This window comes from Cydia fagiglandana, chromosome 9 (genome assembly GCF_963556715.1).
Source record: "Cydia fagiglandana chromosome 9, ilCydFagi1.1, whole genome shotgun sequence".
In the NCBI taxonomy this organism is placed as follows: domain Eukaryota; kingdom Metazoa; phylum Arthropoda; class Insecta; order Lepidoptera; family Tortricidae; genus Cydia; species Cydia fagiglandana.
This window is the reverse complement of record NC_085940.1, coordinates 11,037,012-11,055,255: the sequence shown is the minus strand read 5'-3', so window position 1 is coordinate 11,055,255 and position 18,244 is coordinate 11,037,012. Positions and strand designations below refer to the sequence as shown.

The 18,244-nt window shown below is 41.2% G+C and overlaps 1 protein-coding gene across 1 annotated transcript; it reads right to left on the bottom strand.

Annotated features, from left to right (window-relative positions):
* Window positions 1-14,677: 14,677 nt before the first annotated feature.
* On the bottom strand, window positions 14,678-15,841 carry LOC134667767 (uncharacterized). The gene has a single exon (XM_063525181.1). The coding sequence runs from the start codon at window positions 15,839-15,841 to the stop codon at window positions 14,678-14,680; it is 1,164 nt and encodes a 387-aa protein (XP_063381251.1).
* Between the last annotated feature and the right edge of the window lie 2,403 nt (window positions 15,842-18,244).

Genomic DNA, 18,244 nt, shown 5'->3' with positions numbered 1-18,244 from the left:
GAACTCGAGATACCCCGCTTATATAACCAGTCCTCTCCCACCCCACGTTTATCCTAACAATAAGTTCAGGTCACAACAAGTTAGGGACCCATCCTTTGTTAAACAGGTACCGATTAAGAATTATAAACATGTATGAACAGGAATATTTTTACTTACGCCTCTCGATGAAGTTGGCTCACAAGACGGGCAGCCTCGCATAAATCTTCATTTTCTTCTATTTCTTCACAGAGTCTGATAAGTTCAAGATCGTAGACATCACAGCTCAAAGAGTCCATTATGAAATGAGAAATCATACAATGCTTTCTTTCATTTAAATAGTTGACTACACATATAAGATTTCTAAGAGTGGGGACTGTGACCTTTACAAGTGAGAAGTTTAAATTAAAACTTGTTGTAATGTGACACAATAAAAATAATCTGTTACATGGAAAATGTACTTAAGAGGTAAAAAATGAGAAATACGTTAACACTATCATTAATAATTATAACTATCACTGTTTCTTATTATCTATAAAATATTTCACACTACTGTCCTTAGAAGCTAATTGCTTTGTTATGTTATAAATAATATTTCGCGTATTTTGTAGCTCCAAATCGTCTTCCAACGCAAAATATTTCAATCTGAAGTCCGCATGCTTCCAGTGTTCCATGGGTGGGACGTTTTTAATTGTTTGCATATCATATATCTCGATTTTAATCAAATGTGATGCATACGCCCCGTCGTCTTGTCCGGATGATAAGTTTGCAACACCGTCTGGTGAACTTTTGCTCACATTCGAAGACCGTTTCACAATTTTGGGTTGCTTTTTAGGTCGTTCAAAGAAACTATCGATATTGTTTCCTGAACGTTTCTTTGCGATGGCTTGTTTAACTTTGAAACCAAGCGTACCCTCTTCATCGCTTGATTCGTCTTTATTATTATCCGGGTAGTAATAGTTCTTGAAAGTATTTTCAGTGAACTGAAACAATATAAAACAATAATTTACACACTGTCTACACTTGATAATTAAAACACGAAGAACACAAGTGAAAACAAAACAAAGTAAGTTACGGTAATAAAAGACATACTTACATCCATTGTTGGGTCTTTCTATAAACACTTAAACACTTCACTGTTGAATTAACACTATATTTCTATATACTGCAATAGATACAAGGAGCTCTGATACAGAGGACTGCCACGACGGTAATACTTACTCAAACTCATTTCTCTTCGGCTTTTATACCGTGTCACTATGACCAGGGTACAGTACCGTTAAAATCATGTCTCAACAAGTTCATCTAATACACGCTCTCTTTACTAAAGCCCAAATTCAAAAGCATAATAGGAAACAATAAATCCATTGTCAGTATAAAATATAATAGATGTCTACCAATAAAGCAATTATGCTGTTATAACAATGAATAGCAACGTACAAAAATGTTGACGTATTAGACTAAATCATGTTGAAACCAGTTGACACGTCTCGTTCTTTTTTTTAAATCACACAAAGTAACATGTCTCAACAAGTTTATCTAAACAGACGCGTTACTCAAATCCAAATTCAAAAGCATAATATGAAACAATAAATCCATTGTCAGTATAAAATATAATAGATGTCTACCAATAAAGCAGTTATGCTGTTATAACAATGAATAGCAACGCACAAGAAATGTTGATGTATTAGACTAAATCATGTTGAAACCAGTTGACACGTCTCGTTCTTTTTTTAAATCACTCAAAGTAACATGTCTCAACAAGTTCATCTAAACAGACGTTCTCTTTACTCAAACTCAAATTATAAAAGAATAGGTATAGGAAACAATAAATCCATTGTCAGCATAAAATATAATAGACGTCTATCAATAAAGCAATTAAGCTGTTATAACAATGAAAACAAGTGCACAAGAAATGCCTCACACGCCTCGTTATTTTTTTAAATAATAGAAAGAAACAAGTAACTACGAGTTTACTTTATATCGGAAGACTAGGTGAAAGCAGGTTAGTTTGAAATGAGAAGGTTTTCGAAGAATAAGTTAGGTTTGGTTAAGTTAGGTTTAGGTTAGGTTTTCGAAGAATAAGTTAGGTGTGGTAAAAGGTTAAGGTTAGTTTAGGCTGCCAAATGATTACTAGTGTAAATTCTACGTCAGAAGAAGGTTAGAACTGTATTCCTTATAAATCGAAATAGTTCCAAGAGGTAATAAGATAATGCGGGTTATTAGAGTTGATAGTTAGAGTACCTATGTATCACAAATAAGTACCTATCGCTAATACCTATTGCAAATAGCTGTCGCTAATACCTATTGCAAAATACCTATCACAAACACCTACAGTATACACACAAAGAAGGCATGAATGGAGACGTCGGTGGGTTAAGGAAAGGGTCCAGGCAGGTAGTATGCTCGGTAACACAATAGCGCGCCCGAGTCGAGATCGAACAATAGAAAAGGGTCGATAAGCCTATTGTTACCGTGGTGAACAAGGTGTTTTGTTGAATTAGCGTATTTCGTAAGTCCCTGAAGGAGGCGCCGGGCACTGCTGGGACCTAGCGCAATCAATTCAAATGGGGGGCTTTTTTTTTTTTTTTTTTTTTTTTTTTTTTTTTTTTTTTTTTTTTTTTTTTTTAGGTTCGGCAGGGGCGGTGGCGCGGCCCTGGGGTCAGTATCGGCCACTGAGAGGCGGGGCCAGAAACGGCGAATACTTTCTACTGACATTCAGGTTTATTAATCTTAGTATTATAATTATATTTCAAAATCTATGTATATGATCCTAAAAAGGCAATACAAATATTCCGTCGTATATAACTAAATACCTATTTAAATGCAAAAAAAATATTTTAGGCGATTACCTAAATACCAACGGCTTAAATCGACAGTGTTTTTATGAATGGAATTTACCCATTAATCGTAAATAATAATGACGCCGAGAAGCGTGTGACTTTTAAAACCAGAGGTCGTATGTTCAAACTCGGGTTCGTACGGTACAGGAATTTAATTTCTTTAAGTACTGTTCCGTATTTTGTCACAGTAACAATAATAAAAGACCCTTATCGGAAATGACTATACCAATGAATTTCCTTGAACTGATAAATACTATTTAATGTTTATCATTTGGTCTTTGATGAAGAAAGATGTGAGGAAACAAGCGATACCTAAGGATTCGTCCCCAACATATTCAGATAGTTAGTATAAAAACTGTTCGTTTTCCATGAATAATGTAAACGACATTACACTCTTAGTTTAATGGAATATGCATAAAGTGTCGCAACTGTCATCCGCGCTAATTATATCCGAGGTGGGAAATTATTCAACGCCCTTTTAAAATATGCTTTTAGCCACCTCCTTTAATGCGGAGTCATTTGCGAAAATTGTAATGGCTTCGTCGGGATTATATAAATTTATGACACTTCTCTAAGAGTGAATACGTTAAATACGTCTTCAATTGAGATGGCATCAGGAAAATGGTACCATTTATTTATTTATGTTGGTACTTGTGAATTGGGACATACTCTAAATGCACCTTTGCTACTGATAAATGATAAGTTGATAACCGACAAGTGGTAGGTATCATTTTCTTGTGAGCGACACAGCTGACGAGGAGACTTAATTGTTTTGGAGAATTGTTTGTAATATTTACATACATTGATATCGTAATATATTAATATGTATGTGAGAATTATGTAGTAGTATATAAGTTCCTAATTAAATTCTCTTACTTTTCTTCTCGCACCATTTTTATTACATCTCTGTTTAGTCCTATGGTTGACTGGTAGAGAATGCCTTTAGGCATTAAGTCCGCCATTTGTACATTTTATTTGTATTTTGTGCAATAAAGTTTAAATAAATAAATAAATTGATAGCCATCAGAACAGTTTTCAGCAAAATCTCTAGTGAGATCAGGTTTGCCGACCATTACCTTGTCACCCAAATTAAATATTAATGTAATGTTATATGATCACATTGATCACACATTTCACAGAGTCTGTGCGGAAAGAGAAGAGATGTAGAATGTATTGGATCCCATACATTTGACGACTCTGTCCACACAGACTATGAATTGATGATTTACGAAGTAAAAATATGTGTAACGGTCCTTTAACCATACGGTTAAACAAATTTTCTTGTTTAACTATTATAAAAGAGCTTTCTCACCTTTCAGGTAATTTTAGTAGAGCGGATAGTGAGGTAAGTGCAAAAAGGTGTAGTGCCTAGTGAAGTTTTCCAAACTTACTTTTATGAAACTTGTACTTTCAACTCCACCTAAATATTGCTTCTCCACGCTCAATTTATTACTCCTTAGCGTTGAAAGTTGCACTTTGGAACTTGCCTAATTAGGTTATCACTGTTAACAGTCATTTAAAGTGTTATATTATAAACAGACGTCCTTATGACTAAGTTTTTCAACTAGTATGCATTGTAGTTAAATAATACTATACATTTATTATTTTTAGTTATTAACTTTTTCCAACTTGTGCAAGGAATAGTTATTTACGATACAAAAGTGCTATTTCACGTTTCACTCACTAGTGCGGGAAAATAAGACCATATGTACTGTAAAATTTATTTTTGCATAGACAAGTAAGTAGGTACATACAAATAAACATGCAGTGATTATACTTACGCGGGTATCCCGGAGCGCCGCCAACTCCCAGCGGGCTCTGCAGGAATCCACCAGATTAAACCTTCATTACTGATGTTCGCTAACTTGGCAGGAATGCCGGGCTCAAAGCGAGATTTAGAGCTCTTGTGCATTGCGTGCGATTCTGATCGAAAGCAGTTGCACTAAGGATCCTGCTAGGTCAAAGCGTGCCGAAAGGGATTAGGTATAGTTACGGTAGAAATATTATAATAAAGCAAAGAAAATGAAAGACGGAAAGAAATAGTATCTTTAGATTTAGATGGCAACTACAACTGATAATCATGAAGTATAAAGAAGTAAGTAGTAAGTGTGCAATAAAGCATTTTATTATTATTCTCTTTATTTATTTATCGTCTTAGGTTAGGTATTTTTATAATATGAATATAAAAGTAAAATATAAAACCACTTACAAAACAATAAAAATACATATAAACACATTATAAAAAACCTAACCTAGGGTGCCGCCAGCAGCGGGGCAAGGCCCAAGCTTATTATTATTATTATTTGTATGTCTTTTCCATATCTCGGGACCATGGGGTCCCGGACCTTTGGGAGGCGTACGTGGGGCCGAAGCCAACAGCGCAGAGGCCCTTTAAGACACTTTAATCTAAAAGCAAGGGATACACGTGGCGGATACCATCCCCGAACGCACAATGTGATATTCATATTCATATTCATATTCTTTATTTGTATTGATCATACATTGTCACAGAATACAGATGCGTAATCTACATTATTATTATACATTATATAGGTATGTCTGAAATATATACAATTAAAAGTAGGTATCATTATAACATTTGAAAAATAGTAATAATTAAATTGTCAATAAAATAATTATACCCCGTTCCAATACGTTGGGAATAATAATAATAGCTTAATTGAACATTCGTCAGGCTTCTAGGAATTCCTTGACCGAATAAAACGCCTTTTTGATCAGGAAACACTTGAGTTTTTTTATAAAAATGAGGTCTGAAGCAACGTCCTTTATATCAGTAGGTAACCTGTTATAAATGCGTGGACCTATAATTTGGAAGAAGTTGCCCGTTTTTGCAAGTCTGTGCTTAGGTATTACTAGTACCTGCGTTCGTCTTGACGACTCACGCGTAGTAGAGGTGGAAAAGTGTTTCCTGCTCCGCCGGATTAGTTTTCCTACCTCGAATATAAAGAGCGAGGGAACCGTTAGGATGCGTAACTTAATAAAAAGGCCTCTTGCCGGTTCGTCAGGCGGTACTCGGCACATAGACCGGATGACTTTTTTTTGGATTATAAAAGGGCGATCACGGTCTGCAGCTAAACCCCAAAGATCGATACCATAGGAAAGATGGGAGTGAAAATAAGCATAGTAGGCGGCTAGCAGATTATTTTGCGACAAGGAGCCTTTGAGTCTGGTTACAGCATAATAGCCAGAGTTTAGCCTAGCACAGAGGGAATCAATATGCTCCTGCCACTGCAGTCTACCGTCTAGAGCGAAGCCTACGAATCTTGCGGAGCTTACGGCCCCAATTTTAGTGTTATGTATTACTACAGGGGTTAAGTTCGTGGTCTTATTTGTTGCCAATGAGAAGTCCAGAATATTCGTTTTTTCGAGGTTGAGCTGCATACCGTTCGCAGTAAACCAGTGCAAGAGCTTCACTATTACCGCTTCGACATTGATACGGAGCTCATCCTCACAGTCCCCACTCACTACGGCGCAGATATCGTCTGCGTACATAACCAGCTGGGTGTGAGAAGATAAAAATGGCAAGTCATTCATCAGTACCAGAAATATCGTGTTACCAACGTTGGACCCCTGAGGAACTGACCGGTCACCAACATCACCTGGTACCGAAGCATCACCAGCCACTTCCGTTCTTTGGGAGCGGTTACTGAGGAAGGAAATAATGAAATCCAAGGTCACCCCACGTACGCCATAGTGTTCAAGCTTAGCTGCTATCAGTTTGTGATCAACAAGGTCGAAAGCGCGAGATAGGTCAAAAAGTATAGCGACGACACGTTTTTTTGATTCTAGCCTGCCTAGTACGTTTTTTACCACCTCGCGTGCTGCCTCCACCGTCGATCGACCAGCCTGATAAGCATACTGCTGAGAGCATAACGACTCATTCGAGCTAAAGAAGCTCATCAGTCTGTCACAAATTCCCATCTCAAATATTTTAGAGATTGCGGGCACCAACGATATCGGACGATAGTTTTTTAGTTCCTTCTTGCTACCCTTACCTTTATACACAGGTGTTATTTTTATACTCTTTAAAGTGTCAGGATAAGAACCGTTTGACATTGAGGTATTAAGATGGTTGCATAGCAGGTTCAGGAAAATGTAAGGTAGTTTACGCAGTGCAGAGGTTGGGAACCCATAGACGTCTCTGGTGGCCTTCGATTTAATATGTCTAATAATTTTGACCAGCTCCGGTGCCGTAAATGGAGTCATAAACATAGTGTTCAGTACGGGCGGTCTGGAGGCGCGCAACAGTTTCATAGCCTCGGGTATGTTGGGCCTGGTTGGAGTGTCGCGCACCACCGCCAGTGGCCTATTTTATAAAGCTACAAGTTACAATTTACAAGCGGAAGTCTCGTTCTAACACATAGGGTTAGAAAGAGACTTCGGCTTGTAAATTGTAACTTGTAGCTTTATAAAATGGCCCACAGGTAGTGCTGATTAAGCGCGTCCGCCAGCTCGCGACTGGAGCCCTGCGATCCACACACAGCATGCCTAAGCACACGAAAGTCATCTCCTGACAACTTACCTTTATTAATTTCTAGTTTAATCGAGTTCCATAAGGCGTTACTTTTATTCTCACTGGATTCTATATTTTTATTTATAAACGACCGTCTAGTTTTAGTAAGTAAACTATTATGTTTGCATTTATGAGCGTTAATTAATCGAGCTAGGTCAGCATTTAAGGGATATAATCGCGCGAGCATTCCAAGAAACAAAAGAAGTTGTTTACTTTTTATAGTTTCGTCATTACTCCAGACTGAATCCTTAGATCGCACCAAAACAGACCTAAAAGGGCAGTGAAGATTAAAATTCGTTATAAAGACATTATAAATATCATCAAAGTTAAATTTATTATAGTCAGAAAATTTGGACCAGTCATATAGTTCCAAAAACTTGATAAATTTTAGCATAAGACAGCCGTTAATTATTCGTTTTTTTACGCGGCGCGTGGTACACATATTTTTGGGTGTGGATATTACAACACAGACTGCACAGTGATCACTTATATTAAATTCCAATGGGTATGCTTTGGTGCGGTCTAAAGGCAGGTCCGTATACGCATGGTCTAAACTGGTTCTGGATTCACCCTGTATACGAGTTGGAAAGTTTACCCTAGAAGATATATTATACCTAGCTAATAGCTCATGGAGTAACCTGATCTCTTTCGATCGTTTCAAGGAATCCACATTAATATCTCCCATTATTAAAATGTCCGCACTATCTTGACTAATATCGTTCAGTAGTAGTTCCAACTGATCAATAAATATATTAAAGTCACCCTCCGTATTGGAACGGTATACACACAAAACAATAACATTAAAGTTTACAAGTTGTACTGCCGCTATCTCAATGTGCATTTCAATTGAGTATTTTATGCCTAAATCACCCCTATCTAACACAGAAACACTGTTATGCGCATATATACAAACACCACCGTGAAGGCGATTTTTACGGCAGTAGTCAGAGATTAAAGTGTAGTTCATTAAACTTGTAACAGCAATCTCGTTAGATGTTAACCAGTGCTCAGTTATTAACAGTAGATCGTATTTAGTAACTCCTTGGAGTATGCTTTCGATAGAAGTAGTCTTACTGCGTAAACATCTGACGTTTTGGAGTAATATATGCAGTTTATCACATTCACTATTCATGCGCTGCACCTGGTTGTTGCCCGTTGGCTGGTGAACCGTCGACTGGGGTCGGGCCACAGTGGTCGCGGTGCGCGGGCGAGCCGCTCCGGGCGGGGCGGCGGGGGCGCACGCGAAACCAGTTCGCAAACTTCACTCCGTGTGGCCACACCGTCGGCGAAGTAAACCGCTCGAGTAGACTTTCTGGCATTCCGATGATAAATGAAGCGTGCCTGTTGGTATTAATTTTCCTCTTTTCGACGAAGTACTCTGCGGAATTATCAACTTTTTTAAGGAAATTGACTATATTTTCTTCTGTTGTCTCGGGCTTGAAAGCCCACGCTTGAATATACTTCATCGATTCTACAGTTTGAATAATCTCATCGGATTGTCCGGTCCCAACAACGACTCTATTTATTTTTCTTTTTTTCTTGTTAGAATGTTTCGTCCATGAGCCGTCATCTTCATCGTGTACACTGGAGTGCTGGTTTACCTGAATTGGCACAGTGGGCGTACTAGGGGTGGAGGTGTCAGTATCAACTTCCGCGGTCGCTGTTTTCGTGGCCCCAACACTCGTGACAGATTGTCGTAGGCTATCGGGAGTATTCGGTAAACGATTCATACCTCGCACAGCCGTTCCGCTGGCCCCACCAGAGTTCTTCCTCCTTGTTGCACTTGCAATGTCGCTAATGGCCGCTGCCGCTATTTGTCTCGCTTCTCGAACTGGGCGCTGAGGTGGCGGTACTTTGGCGGTAGTGACAGGTGGTGCTGGTAGTGATTTGCGGGTGGATTTTGAACAGTTCTCACCTTTGTCTACGTTATCTTCATGACCGTTATGTGGAATCGGTTTTGAGAGTGTTAGTATTAGGTCATTTTGCTCACCTATCTTTGCTTCTAGAGTGCTGACTTTATTTACCAGAGTGGATAGTGTCTTCTGGAGTTCGCGTACTAAGTTTTCAAGCACTTTGTTCGCCATTATACTTAGAATTATAATTAAATACGCTGCACACGATCTGTCACCTCCCGCGGGGCGAGGGGGTGATACATCCGGAGATGGTCCCCGCCAGGTGCAAAGACTATTGCAGTGCAGCACTTTTGTGCTGCGATGGGAACTAAGGTCATGGGCTATAGATTTGAAAGTTGGATGGACTGGATAATGGGCTATGGGAGAGACTAGCGGACACCTGCCGTGACAATCAGTCTCAAAATTGTATCAGACAGGTGGTGACTCGCCAACTCATTGAGTGGGCCCCGCAATGGCCGCACGCACAGTGCGACAACAGGGCAACACTTTGGAGTGGCTGTGAGGTTGTCGAGAGGTGAGTCTGCGGTAGCCAGATCCCGGTAATCCGTTCAAGGGCCGCCGGCGTTATGACATTTTACACTTCCAACCTGGAGCATAGGTCCCGCTCTTGCGACTCCACTCTGGCCGGCCAATCAAGGCAAGCACAGAGGCGAGGGCCAGATGATAGGGCCCTCTGGAATAGGGGTCCGCGGTGTCGCCACTCACCGTCAGCTCGCCACAAGCTGCCCCCGCGGGGTTATTATTATTCTTTATTCATCATTTCTCTTAGGCTAGGGTTTTTATAATATGAATATAAAAGTAAAATATAAAAACACTTACAAAACAATAAAAAATACATATAAACACATTATAAAAAACCTAACCTAGGGTGCCGCCAGCAGCGGGGCAAGGCCCAAGCTACCGGTGGTCAGGGCCGCAGAGAGAGGAACCGACGTACTATCCGCGCCGTGTCCAAGATCACCGCCTTCTGCATCTGTCCCTTGATCCAACCACCTAGCGAGAGTCTCTCGAGATGTTGGTCGAGACTCTTCGCTATTAAACCGTTCACTGAAACGACTATCGGGACAATGATCGTCGAATCAACATCCCACATGGCGGTTATCTCGTGAGCCAAGTCTAGGTACAGCAAGGCCTGTTCACTTCCTAAGAAAGTTATGTCCCCAAATAATTGCGCATGTATGCGCCTTAAGCTTCTATGTGTGCGTTGGCCTCCGGGAAAAAGTTGCGAGTAATAAAAATAAAAGCATTTTTCTACAGCAACATTGCTCCCAACTCTGATTTAAATTGTCACGAATTTTATACAATATTAATCATAAAACGGGACTTAAAACGCTTAAAACTTAATTACATGCGATTAAGTTTTATAATGAATATTTGCTTCCAACTGTCTTTATCAATGTTCATAAAATATATGGAGGGTAGGTAGGTCTACCCACCATAATAAAAAATATATTTGTCAATGACTCTGTCCAACTGCTGTGGTTAAAGTTCATAACGAAAATTTTATTTATTAACTCTTTAAATAATACATACAACGTGTACCGCTACGTACCACTTAAGACTGTAAGTCTGTACCTACATGGATTACAGCAATGCACATAGAAAATGTGCTAAATGCGGAGCAACGGCTGTTGAAGCAGCCAGAGTGAAATTTACTACTTTAGTGGGTTCAGAAGGAACCGAGTCATAACGCATCTGGAAAGCGTATTAATTAACCGTGAAGAAATGTATGAATACAAGTTGGAAATCTGTGTAAAATGCCGTGTGTAAAGTGTAGTGTATCTGTGTGTAAAGTGTAATAGGTAGGCATGCCTAACGTTATTTGTATAAAAGGTACTGAAAACTTTGTGAATGCGCTTTATTAATGTCTATTTTTTTATTAAGTTGCCAGTTGCCAGTTTTCAGTGTATATTTTTATATGTAAAACATTTTTTAATAAATAATATATATAATGTTATAAACATAAACATGCCTTTTATTTAAATCAATTGATAATACCACAAACAAGGGGTAATATTTGCATCTTGCATATATTTCGTGATATGAAGATAACAAATATGTTTATCAACAGAATTACTACCTACCAATACCCGCCAGGCTAAACCGGTTGTCAACTTTAGTTCCATTGGTACACAAAGACGGCGCCACTAGTATAAACGTATAAACGGTTGGGGACATTTTTTTGTATGGAGTTACCGTTCTTCTCCTAGTGAGTATTATATTCTTTGCTAGGTACTTACTGGACTTGTCCTTCTCGGCCTTCACGAGATTCTCATCATGGGGGATGGTGATGTCAACGAGCACGGCCCGACGTTGCAGTCGATCTATTATCACAATATCAGGCTTATTGGCTACAATAGTAGTATAATAATAGTAGTAGTAGTGTAATAGTAGTATGATAGATCGATCCCAATAGAGCGTGGCACGACCATTCTCGAGAACAGGCGCAGGTGAGTACTTGTAGTACGGTACTTCGCGGTCCACAAGGCCATATAGAAGAGCAAGTTGCTGGTGAATAATCCTGGCTACGAGATTATGTCTGTGCAAGTACTCGCCGTTAGCAAGATGAGAACAACCGGAAATGATATGCCTGAGTGACTCTCCGGGACGGCGGCATGCCCGACAAATGTCGACCGTACCGTCCTTCAGGATATATTTCCGATAGTTGTTCGTCATCATCACTTCGTCTGCAATTGCACAGGCAAAACCCTCGGTTTCTCCGAAGAGGTCCCCGAATCGTAACCAGTTCACCGACGCGAGCAGGTTCACATCGGGTCCCGTGAGGGCCTTGTAGAACCGCCCGTGTAGCACCTTACTCTCCCATGCCGCCTTGCGATCCGCAGTACTTAGTACCACAGGTTTGCGCCAGTTCTCGTTTGCCAAGGAAAGCGGCGTGAGGTTCCTATCTACTGCCACCACATCACGATGCATCCCACACTCGTTGTTAAGGAAATAGTTCCTGAGATTGTACACCTCGCGGTTGTGGAGATCCTTGGCGTTTAGGAAGCCTCAGCCTCCACACTTCCGTGGGATATACAATCTCATAACTGACGAGCGTGGGTGTAGCATGCGATGTGTGGTGAGCAGTGATCGGACCCTGCGATCCAGGGCGTCCAGCTCGGTCTGAGTCCACCTTAGTATGCCAAAGGAGTATGTGAGTAGGGGCATTACCCAGGCGTTGAAGGCGCGCACTTTGTTGCCTCCTGACAAAAGACTGTTAAGGACTTTTGTGAGCCGACTGAAAAAGCGCTCCTTCACCGACCGTCTAATACCCTCGTCCTCAATACCCAACGACTGTGACATACCAAGGTATTTATAGGTTTCTGATTCAGAGATAGATCTGAAAGACATTGTCTCAGACAGTTGTAAATTGGTTGAATTTACAACCCTCCCCCGCTGTACATGCATAACCGCACATTTATCGACACCAAACTCCATGTTGATGGCACTACTGAAGACTTCCGTGGTTTTCAGTAGCTCCGACAGGTCTTGGCTATTTGGTGCAAATAATTTGAGGTCATCCATGTACAGAAGGTGAGAAATGACTTCACCCTCTCTCCGAAGCCGGCAACCTAGTCCCAAATCCTTCAGCAGGGTGCTGAGGGGATTCAAAGCTAGGCAGAACCACAGGGGACTCAGACTGTCGCCCTGAAAAATTCCTCGCTCAATCCTTATAAAATCCTGCGGGCCAGGGCGGTCATCCCTGCCTCCTGGTTGACGAAGGACTGTGGTCCACTGTCTCATGCACGCGCTTAGGAAGGCTCTCAAAGCTGCATCAACTTTATACAACTCTAAGACCCTCCCCAACCATGAATGAGGCACCGAATCATAGGCCTTCTTGTAGTCAATCCAAGCGGCCGACAGGGCACCCCTGTTCCGCCGGATTTGTTGGCAGATGGTCATGTCTATAAGGAGGAGCTCTTTAGTACCACGGGACCCAACCGTACATCCATTTTGAGCGGAAGCCAGAATATTGTTTGCGACAATGTGCGCGTTGATTTTTGCTCTCAAAATGGACGTAAGGAGCTTGTAGAGTGTGGGCAAGCATGTGATGGGTCTGTAGTTCTTCGCTTCCGTGGTACTACCGGACTTATAGAGCAGGAAGGTGACACCAGTTGTTAAGGAAGGTGGGAGAGAACCAAGCTCGAGGGCTTGTTGAAATTGTGCTGCCAAACGCGAGTGCGAGCATCGGAACCACTTTAGCCAAAAGTTGTGCAATCCATCCGGTCCAGGACATTTCCAGTTCTGGGCCGTGCGGATGGCACGACTGACGTCATCGGGGCTGATGGTGACTGCCCCCATAGGTTCGATGGACTCGCACTCACGCTCAACAACACTCATCCAACCCGGGTGCCCCTTAATACGCCTAACATTAATTGGCATAATATGAATTCGTATAACAGTTTTGGCATAACATAATTGTGCATAACATTGAACAGGCATAATATTAAAAAAGCATAACACTTATTGCGGATAATAATGAATCCGCATAATTTAAATATGCATAACATTATTAACTATAACATTATTTGGCACAAACTGAATTAGCCTAATTTAATAAAGCAAGAGAGTTAAATGGATCAGGGCAAAACCAACACGGTTAGGTCAGGTTCACAAGGCTAAGGCAGGATCGAGCGAAACAAAGCGAAGCATTTCTAACAAATAATAATCTTTTTGCTGTAAAAAATTATTAAGGCGTAGTAACTGTAGTAAGTTCGTGTTTTTTTTAGTAATTTTTGTTTTATTTTTAGGTTTTAGAAATAATTATCATATTTAGATTTTTTGGGATTTTTTTTTAAAGTGCATTTTAGACCTATTTTAGTGATTTTTTTTATCGAGCAAAAGTCATAAACTCAGGATTTGAATCGCTGAAGTCCCTAGAGAAAGACCGCAAGGTTGCTGATTAAATTTTTGGCAGCCGTATTGTGATATTTGAGATCTAAAAAAGCGCTACATTTAATTAAAACTTCGTTCTCTAAACCTACTGAACATTAATTCGAGCCGCTCTGTCTATATTTTTATTTATTTGCCTTTTATATTTATACTATTCAATAATTATGCAAAATAACTTTATGCTTATTATATTTATCCCAAGTCATCGTTATGACAATGTATGTTATGCGCATTAACATTATGCGTACTCAGTTATGCGGAATAACGTTATGCGATTTAGAAATTATGCGTAACATACGTTATGCCAAATTGAATTAGGAGAACTACGTTATGCGAATTAATATAGACCCCATCCAACCCCCCTCGGTGTGTCCGACAGGCACCGACCAGATGCTACGCCAGAAGTCGGTCATGGCAGTAGCATCCGGCGGCTGCGTGTCGGGTGTACGAAGGTTGGTTTCCTCCCACTTCCGGTACACCTTCTTTTGGTCACTTTGAAAAAGGCGATTCTGCTGGAATCAATCCACACGCTCTCTGTAGCGGCGAATACGGTTTGCCCATGCATAAACTTTCTGCTTTAGAAAGTGGATGCGCTCTGTGACATTGGCCATGTAGTCGCGGGGCCTGATATCCGTCCCCGCGAACGCCTGGTTCACAAAGCGCATTACTCGGGGGCGATTGTTGCCCCCCCTGAAGCAGATCAGCTTTGCGATGAGAGTCCTAAACGAGCTGACACGTCGCTCGATCCGAGCTTGCCATGCAGGGACACCTCCGGCGGTCCTAGGTGCACGTTCAGCGTCCGGAAACTTGATGCGAGCAACACGGCACGCCGCGATGGCTCCGCAGTACATGATCGAGTGCGTATCATCTAAATCTTTACTACTCCGTAAATATGGCTCTAGTAAAGCGTTTAGGGCTCCCATTAGCGCTAGATTGCGTCTATTCATAGGCAAACGTGGTAATCGGGGCCTAGAGGTTGTTGTGGCGCGATACTGCGTAATCGCCTCTTCCAAAGTCCTCCTCAGTTGCTCATTAGCACTTGTACTCACATTCTGACTCGCGAAGTCCCCCTCGTCGGTACTGAAATCAACCCGTGGCGCCCCCGGTGCCAGGTCGGGTGCGGGCACCGGATCCGGCGACGTGGCGGGCAGATCTCGCACCGAGGTGGGGTCCGCGCGAGCAGAGAGAGCCTCCTGGCGAAGCCGATCAAGTGTCGCGTCATCCAAGCGCTTTAGCCGCTGAATGACGCGCACCTGGTCCGATAATCGCTGCTCCGACACGGTGATGGTAGGTTCAAGAGCCTGAAACAGAGGCAGTATTCTCGAACGATAGGCGGACAGCTGTGTTCCCCCCTCTGTAGCCCCATAATAGGCGCGCATGACATTCTCGTTCATGTTTCGAGTCCATTTCATGCGTCGCACTATACCACCGGTAGCGGGAGCCGTGGGCGGGGCAGGATGTCCCGCAGGCCCCAAGCGTGCCGGCAGCGGTGGCCGCCCTCGTCGCGCAGGTGGTCGTGGCGGCGGCGGCGGCGGCCCGCTCTCCTCACTGGACCCGTCTGTGTCAGGCGCCGTTGCGAACTCGTCGCCTGACGACGATGTGGACGAGGAAGTGGACGAGGCGGGCGGGGGTGGTGGGCGTGCGCTTGTTGTTGCCGCTATCGTTCGACTCCTTGTAATCATTTCTATTCATTACGTAGTATTGCCGACGGTACATGACAACTGTCAACACGGTAGTTTGTTTGACTGCGACCCATGATCGCGGTGTTTATAATCAAATATATCAAATATACAGTTATCCGCATGATTTAATAATAAACATGTATATGAATGAGCAATATGTAACGGCAAAAACCACGTTAAAATATTATTAATGAAAAGAAATTTTGAAGGACGTCCGTCAGTGTCAGCGGTTTTTTTTTTTATTTTTTTATTATTATTATTATAAAGATTTTCTTGATAATCTAATTAAATAAGAAAATAGATTATCTTTACTAAACAATTATGCTTCTACGAAAGGGGACGTCACGTAATTGCGCAATAGGTATTTATGAATATTTAACAGTTGAATTAACTTTGATTTCATAGGGCGTTCAACACAACCGTAATCTTATTCAACATTACCTACCATGCCAAACATTGGGACTCAACAAAACCGCTACCTATCTATTAGATACATCTTAGGAATATTGATAGAGAACCAGTGTTTTTCAAACCAGGCAGTGTTTGGCGTGGTAGGCCATGTTAAGAAGTGTACGGAACAGTAAAAACTATATCTCGAAGAAAATACATGCCACGATGTGGCTTAAAATTGTCAAAAAATCTTAAACAAACAAATCTTAGAAAAATAGATACGAATAGAGAATGATTCCTGCTAGGTACCCATGCTTTTAGTTTACCACTACTGCGTTTCCGAAGTCTGCAAAACAGGCATTTTACGCACTATGGCGCATTGGAAATTTTCGTTCATTAAAATTTCACCCCTGCTTAACATTAAGCTGGCCAGTATATTATTGAACCTGCCCTAGTTTAATTGGCAATTACTGGTTAACGCGGTTAGTGGCTCCCACGAAATGCACGTTAATAATCAATCAGGAATTTGTAATATTTGTCGTATGGTATTTCAGAATTGATATTGATAATAATTATAAATATGAACTGCTGAATATATTAATTTTAAAAATACTTAGGTATGGTATTACGTGGTATTATATAAAAGATGAGTACTCGTCGAGTAAGGACCAAGCCGCCAGCTTATTTCGCCATTTTGTCATCTGTAGCCATACCACGAGGTGTCGCCTTGGTATTGGCGTGTTGACGTTTAGGTACGTTAGCCATGCTTTAACTCGACAGTCCATCTCGCTCGCACAGGTGTACCTATTGGTGCGATAGAATCAAGTCAAATGCCAACTCATGGTAGCCTTGCTGTTCTCAGTCGACAAAAACAACCGACAGTCGCTAATAGGCAGCATCCTTATAAGTTTTCCAAATGCTTAGTTAATACCTAAGTTTTACACTTAAAATAACGGGATATTTACCGTGCATTTGTTTTTGTGGCTTCCCTTTATTTCGACACAGTTGCAGTTGTTAAGAGCCCATCAATGTGCACACTAGCACCACTCTGCTAAATAATTGTGACTATTAAAATTAAAAGAAAGATATTTTAAAAAAGGAGGCCGCTACGTACCGTATTAAAGTGCCTTTTGGATACATCAAGCTAGTTATTATGTTCTTGGATTCGTCGATCTATGAAAGCAAAACGTTTAACTTTGGACGCATACATTGACGAATTCAGCATCATAAAAACTAGTTTGATGTATTCAAAAGGTACTTTAATATATAAGATACAGTACGTAACGGCCTCCTTTTTTTAAATTAAATAATCACGATTATTTAGCAGTGCCGCTAGTGTGCACGTTGATGAGCTCTTAAAAGGCATGTGTAGTGAGTCTGTCAATCAATACCGGTGTAACTAAAATTAGAGAACGTTGAATTCACATGCAGACCCGTATCTAATTTCATCAAGCGTGCCCGTAATCTAATCAGTGAATCCATTTTAGTCTCTGTATCCTGAGGGCCTACCGCGAACCACGTTCGACGTGTTGCCTCCCTGTCACACTTACGTGCGAAATTACAAGTATGACAGAGAGGCAACACGTCGAACGTGGTTCGCGGTAGGCCCTCTGGTAAGTCCCCGCGGACTTGTACAAGTACAAATTAAATTCGAGTTTTGAACTCTTATAGAAATAAAAGAAAGTTCCAAATTCAAAAGCGCAATAATTGACTTGGGTCTTACGAGGGTATATGAAATACATATAATGTAAATTTGCTATACATTTTGATTAGCTACTATCCTAGATGTAGCGGCAAGGCAAGTGTTGGAATTGTTTCGCAGTAGGTTTCCCTTCGATAATACACATATAATACAAAGCAAGCAAAGGTACAAGTGGGTTATTCATAAAACTTGACTAAGGGCACAGAATAAATAATAGTACTACGTACAGAAGACTCACTCTGTAACAAAACGCGTCTGTTACGATCAGCACAGATATGGCCGCTAGGTGGCGACAGCGCCACGCGCGGCTT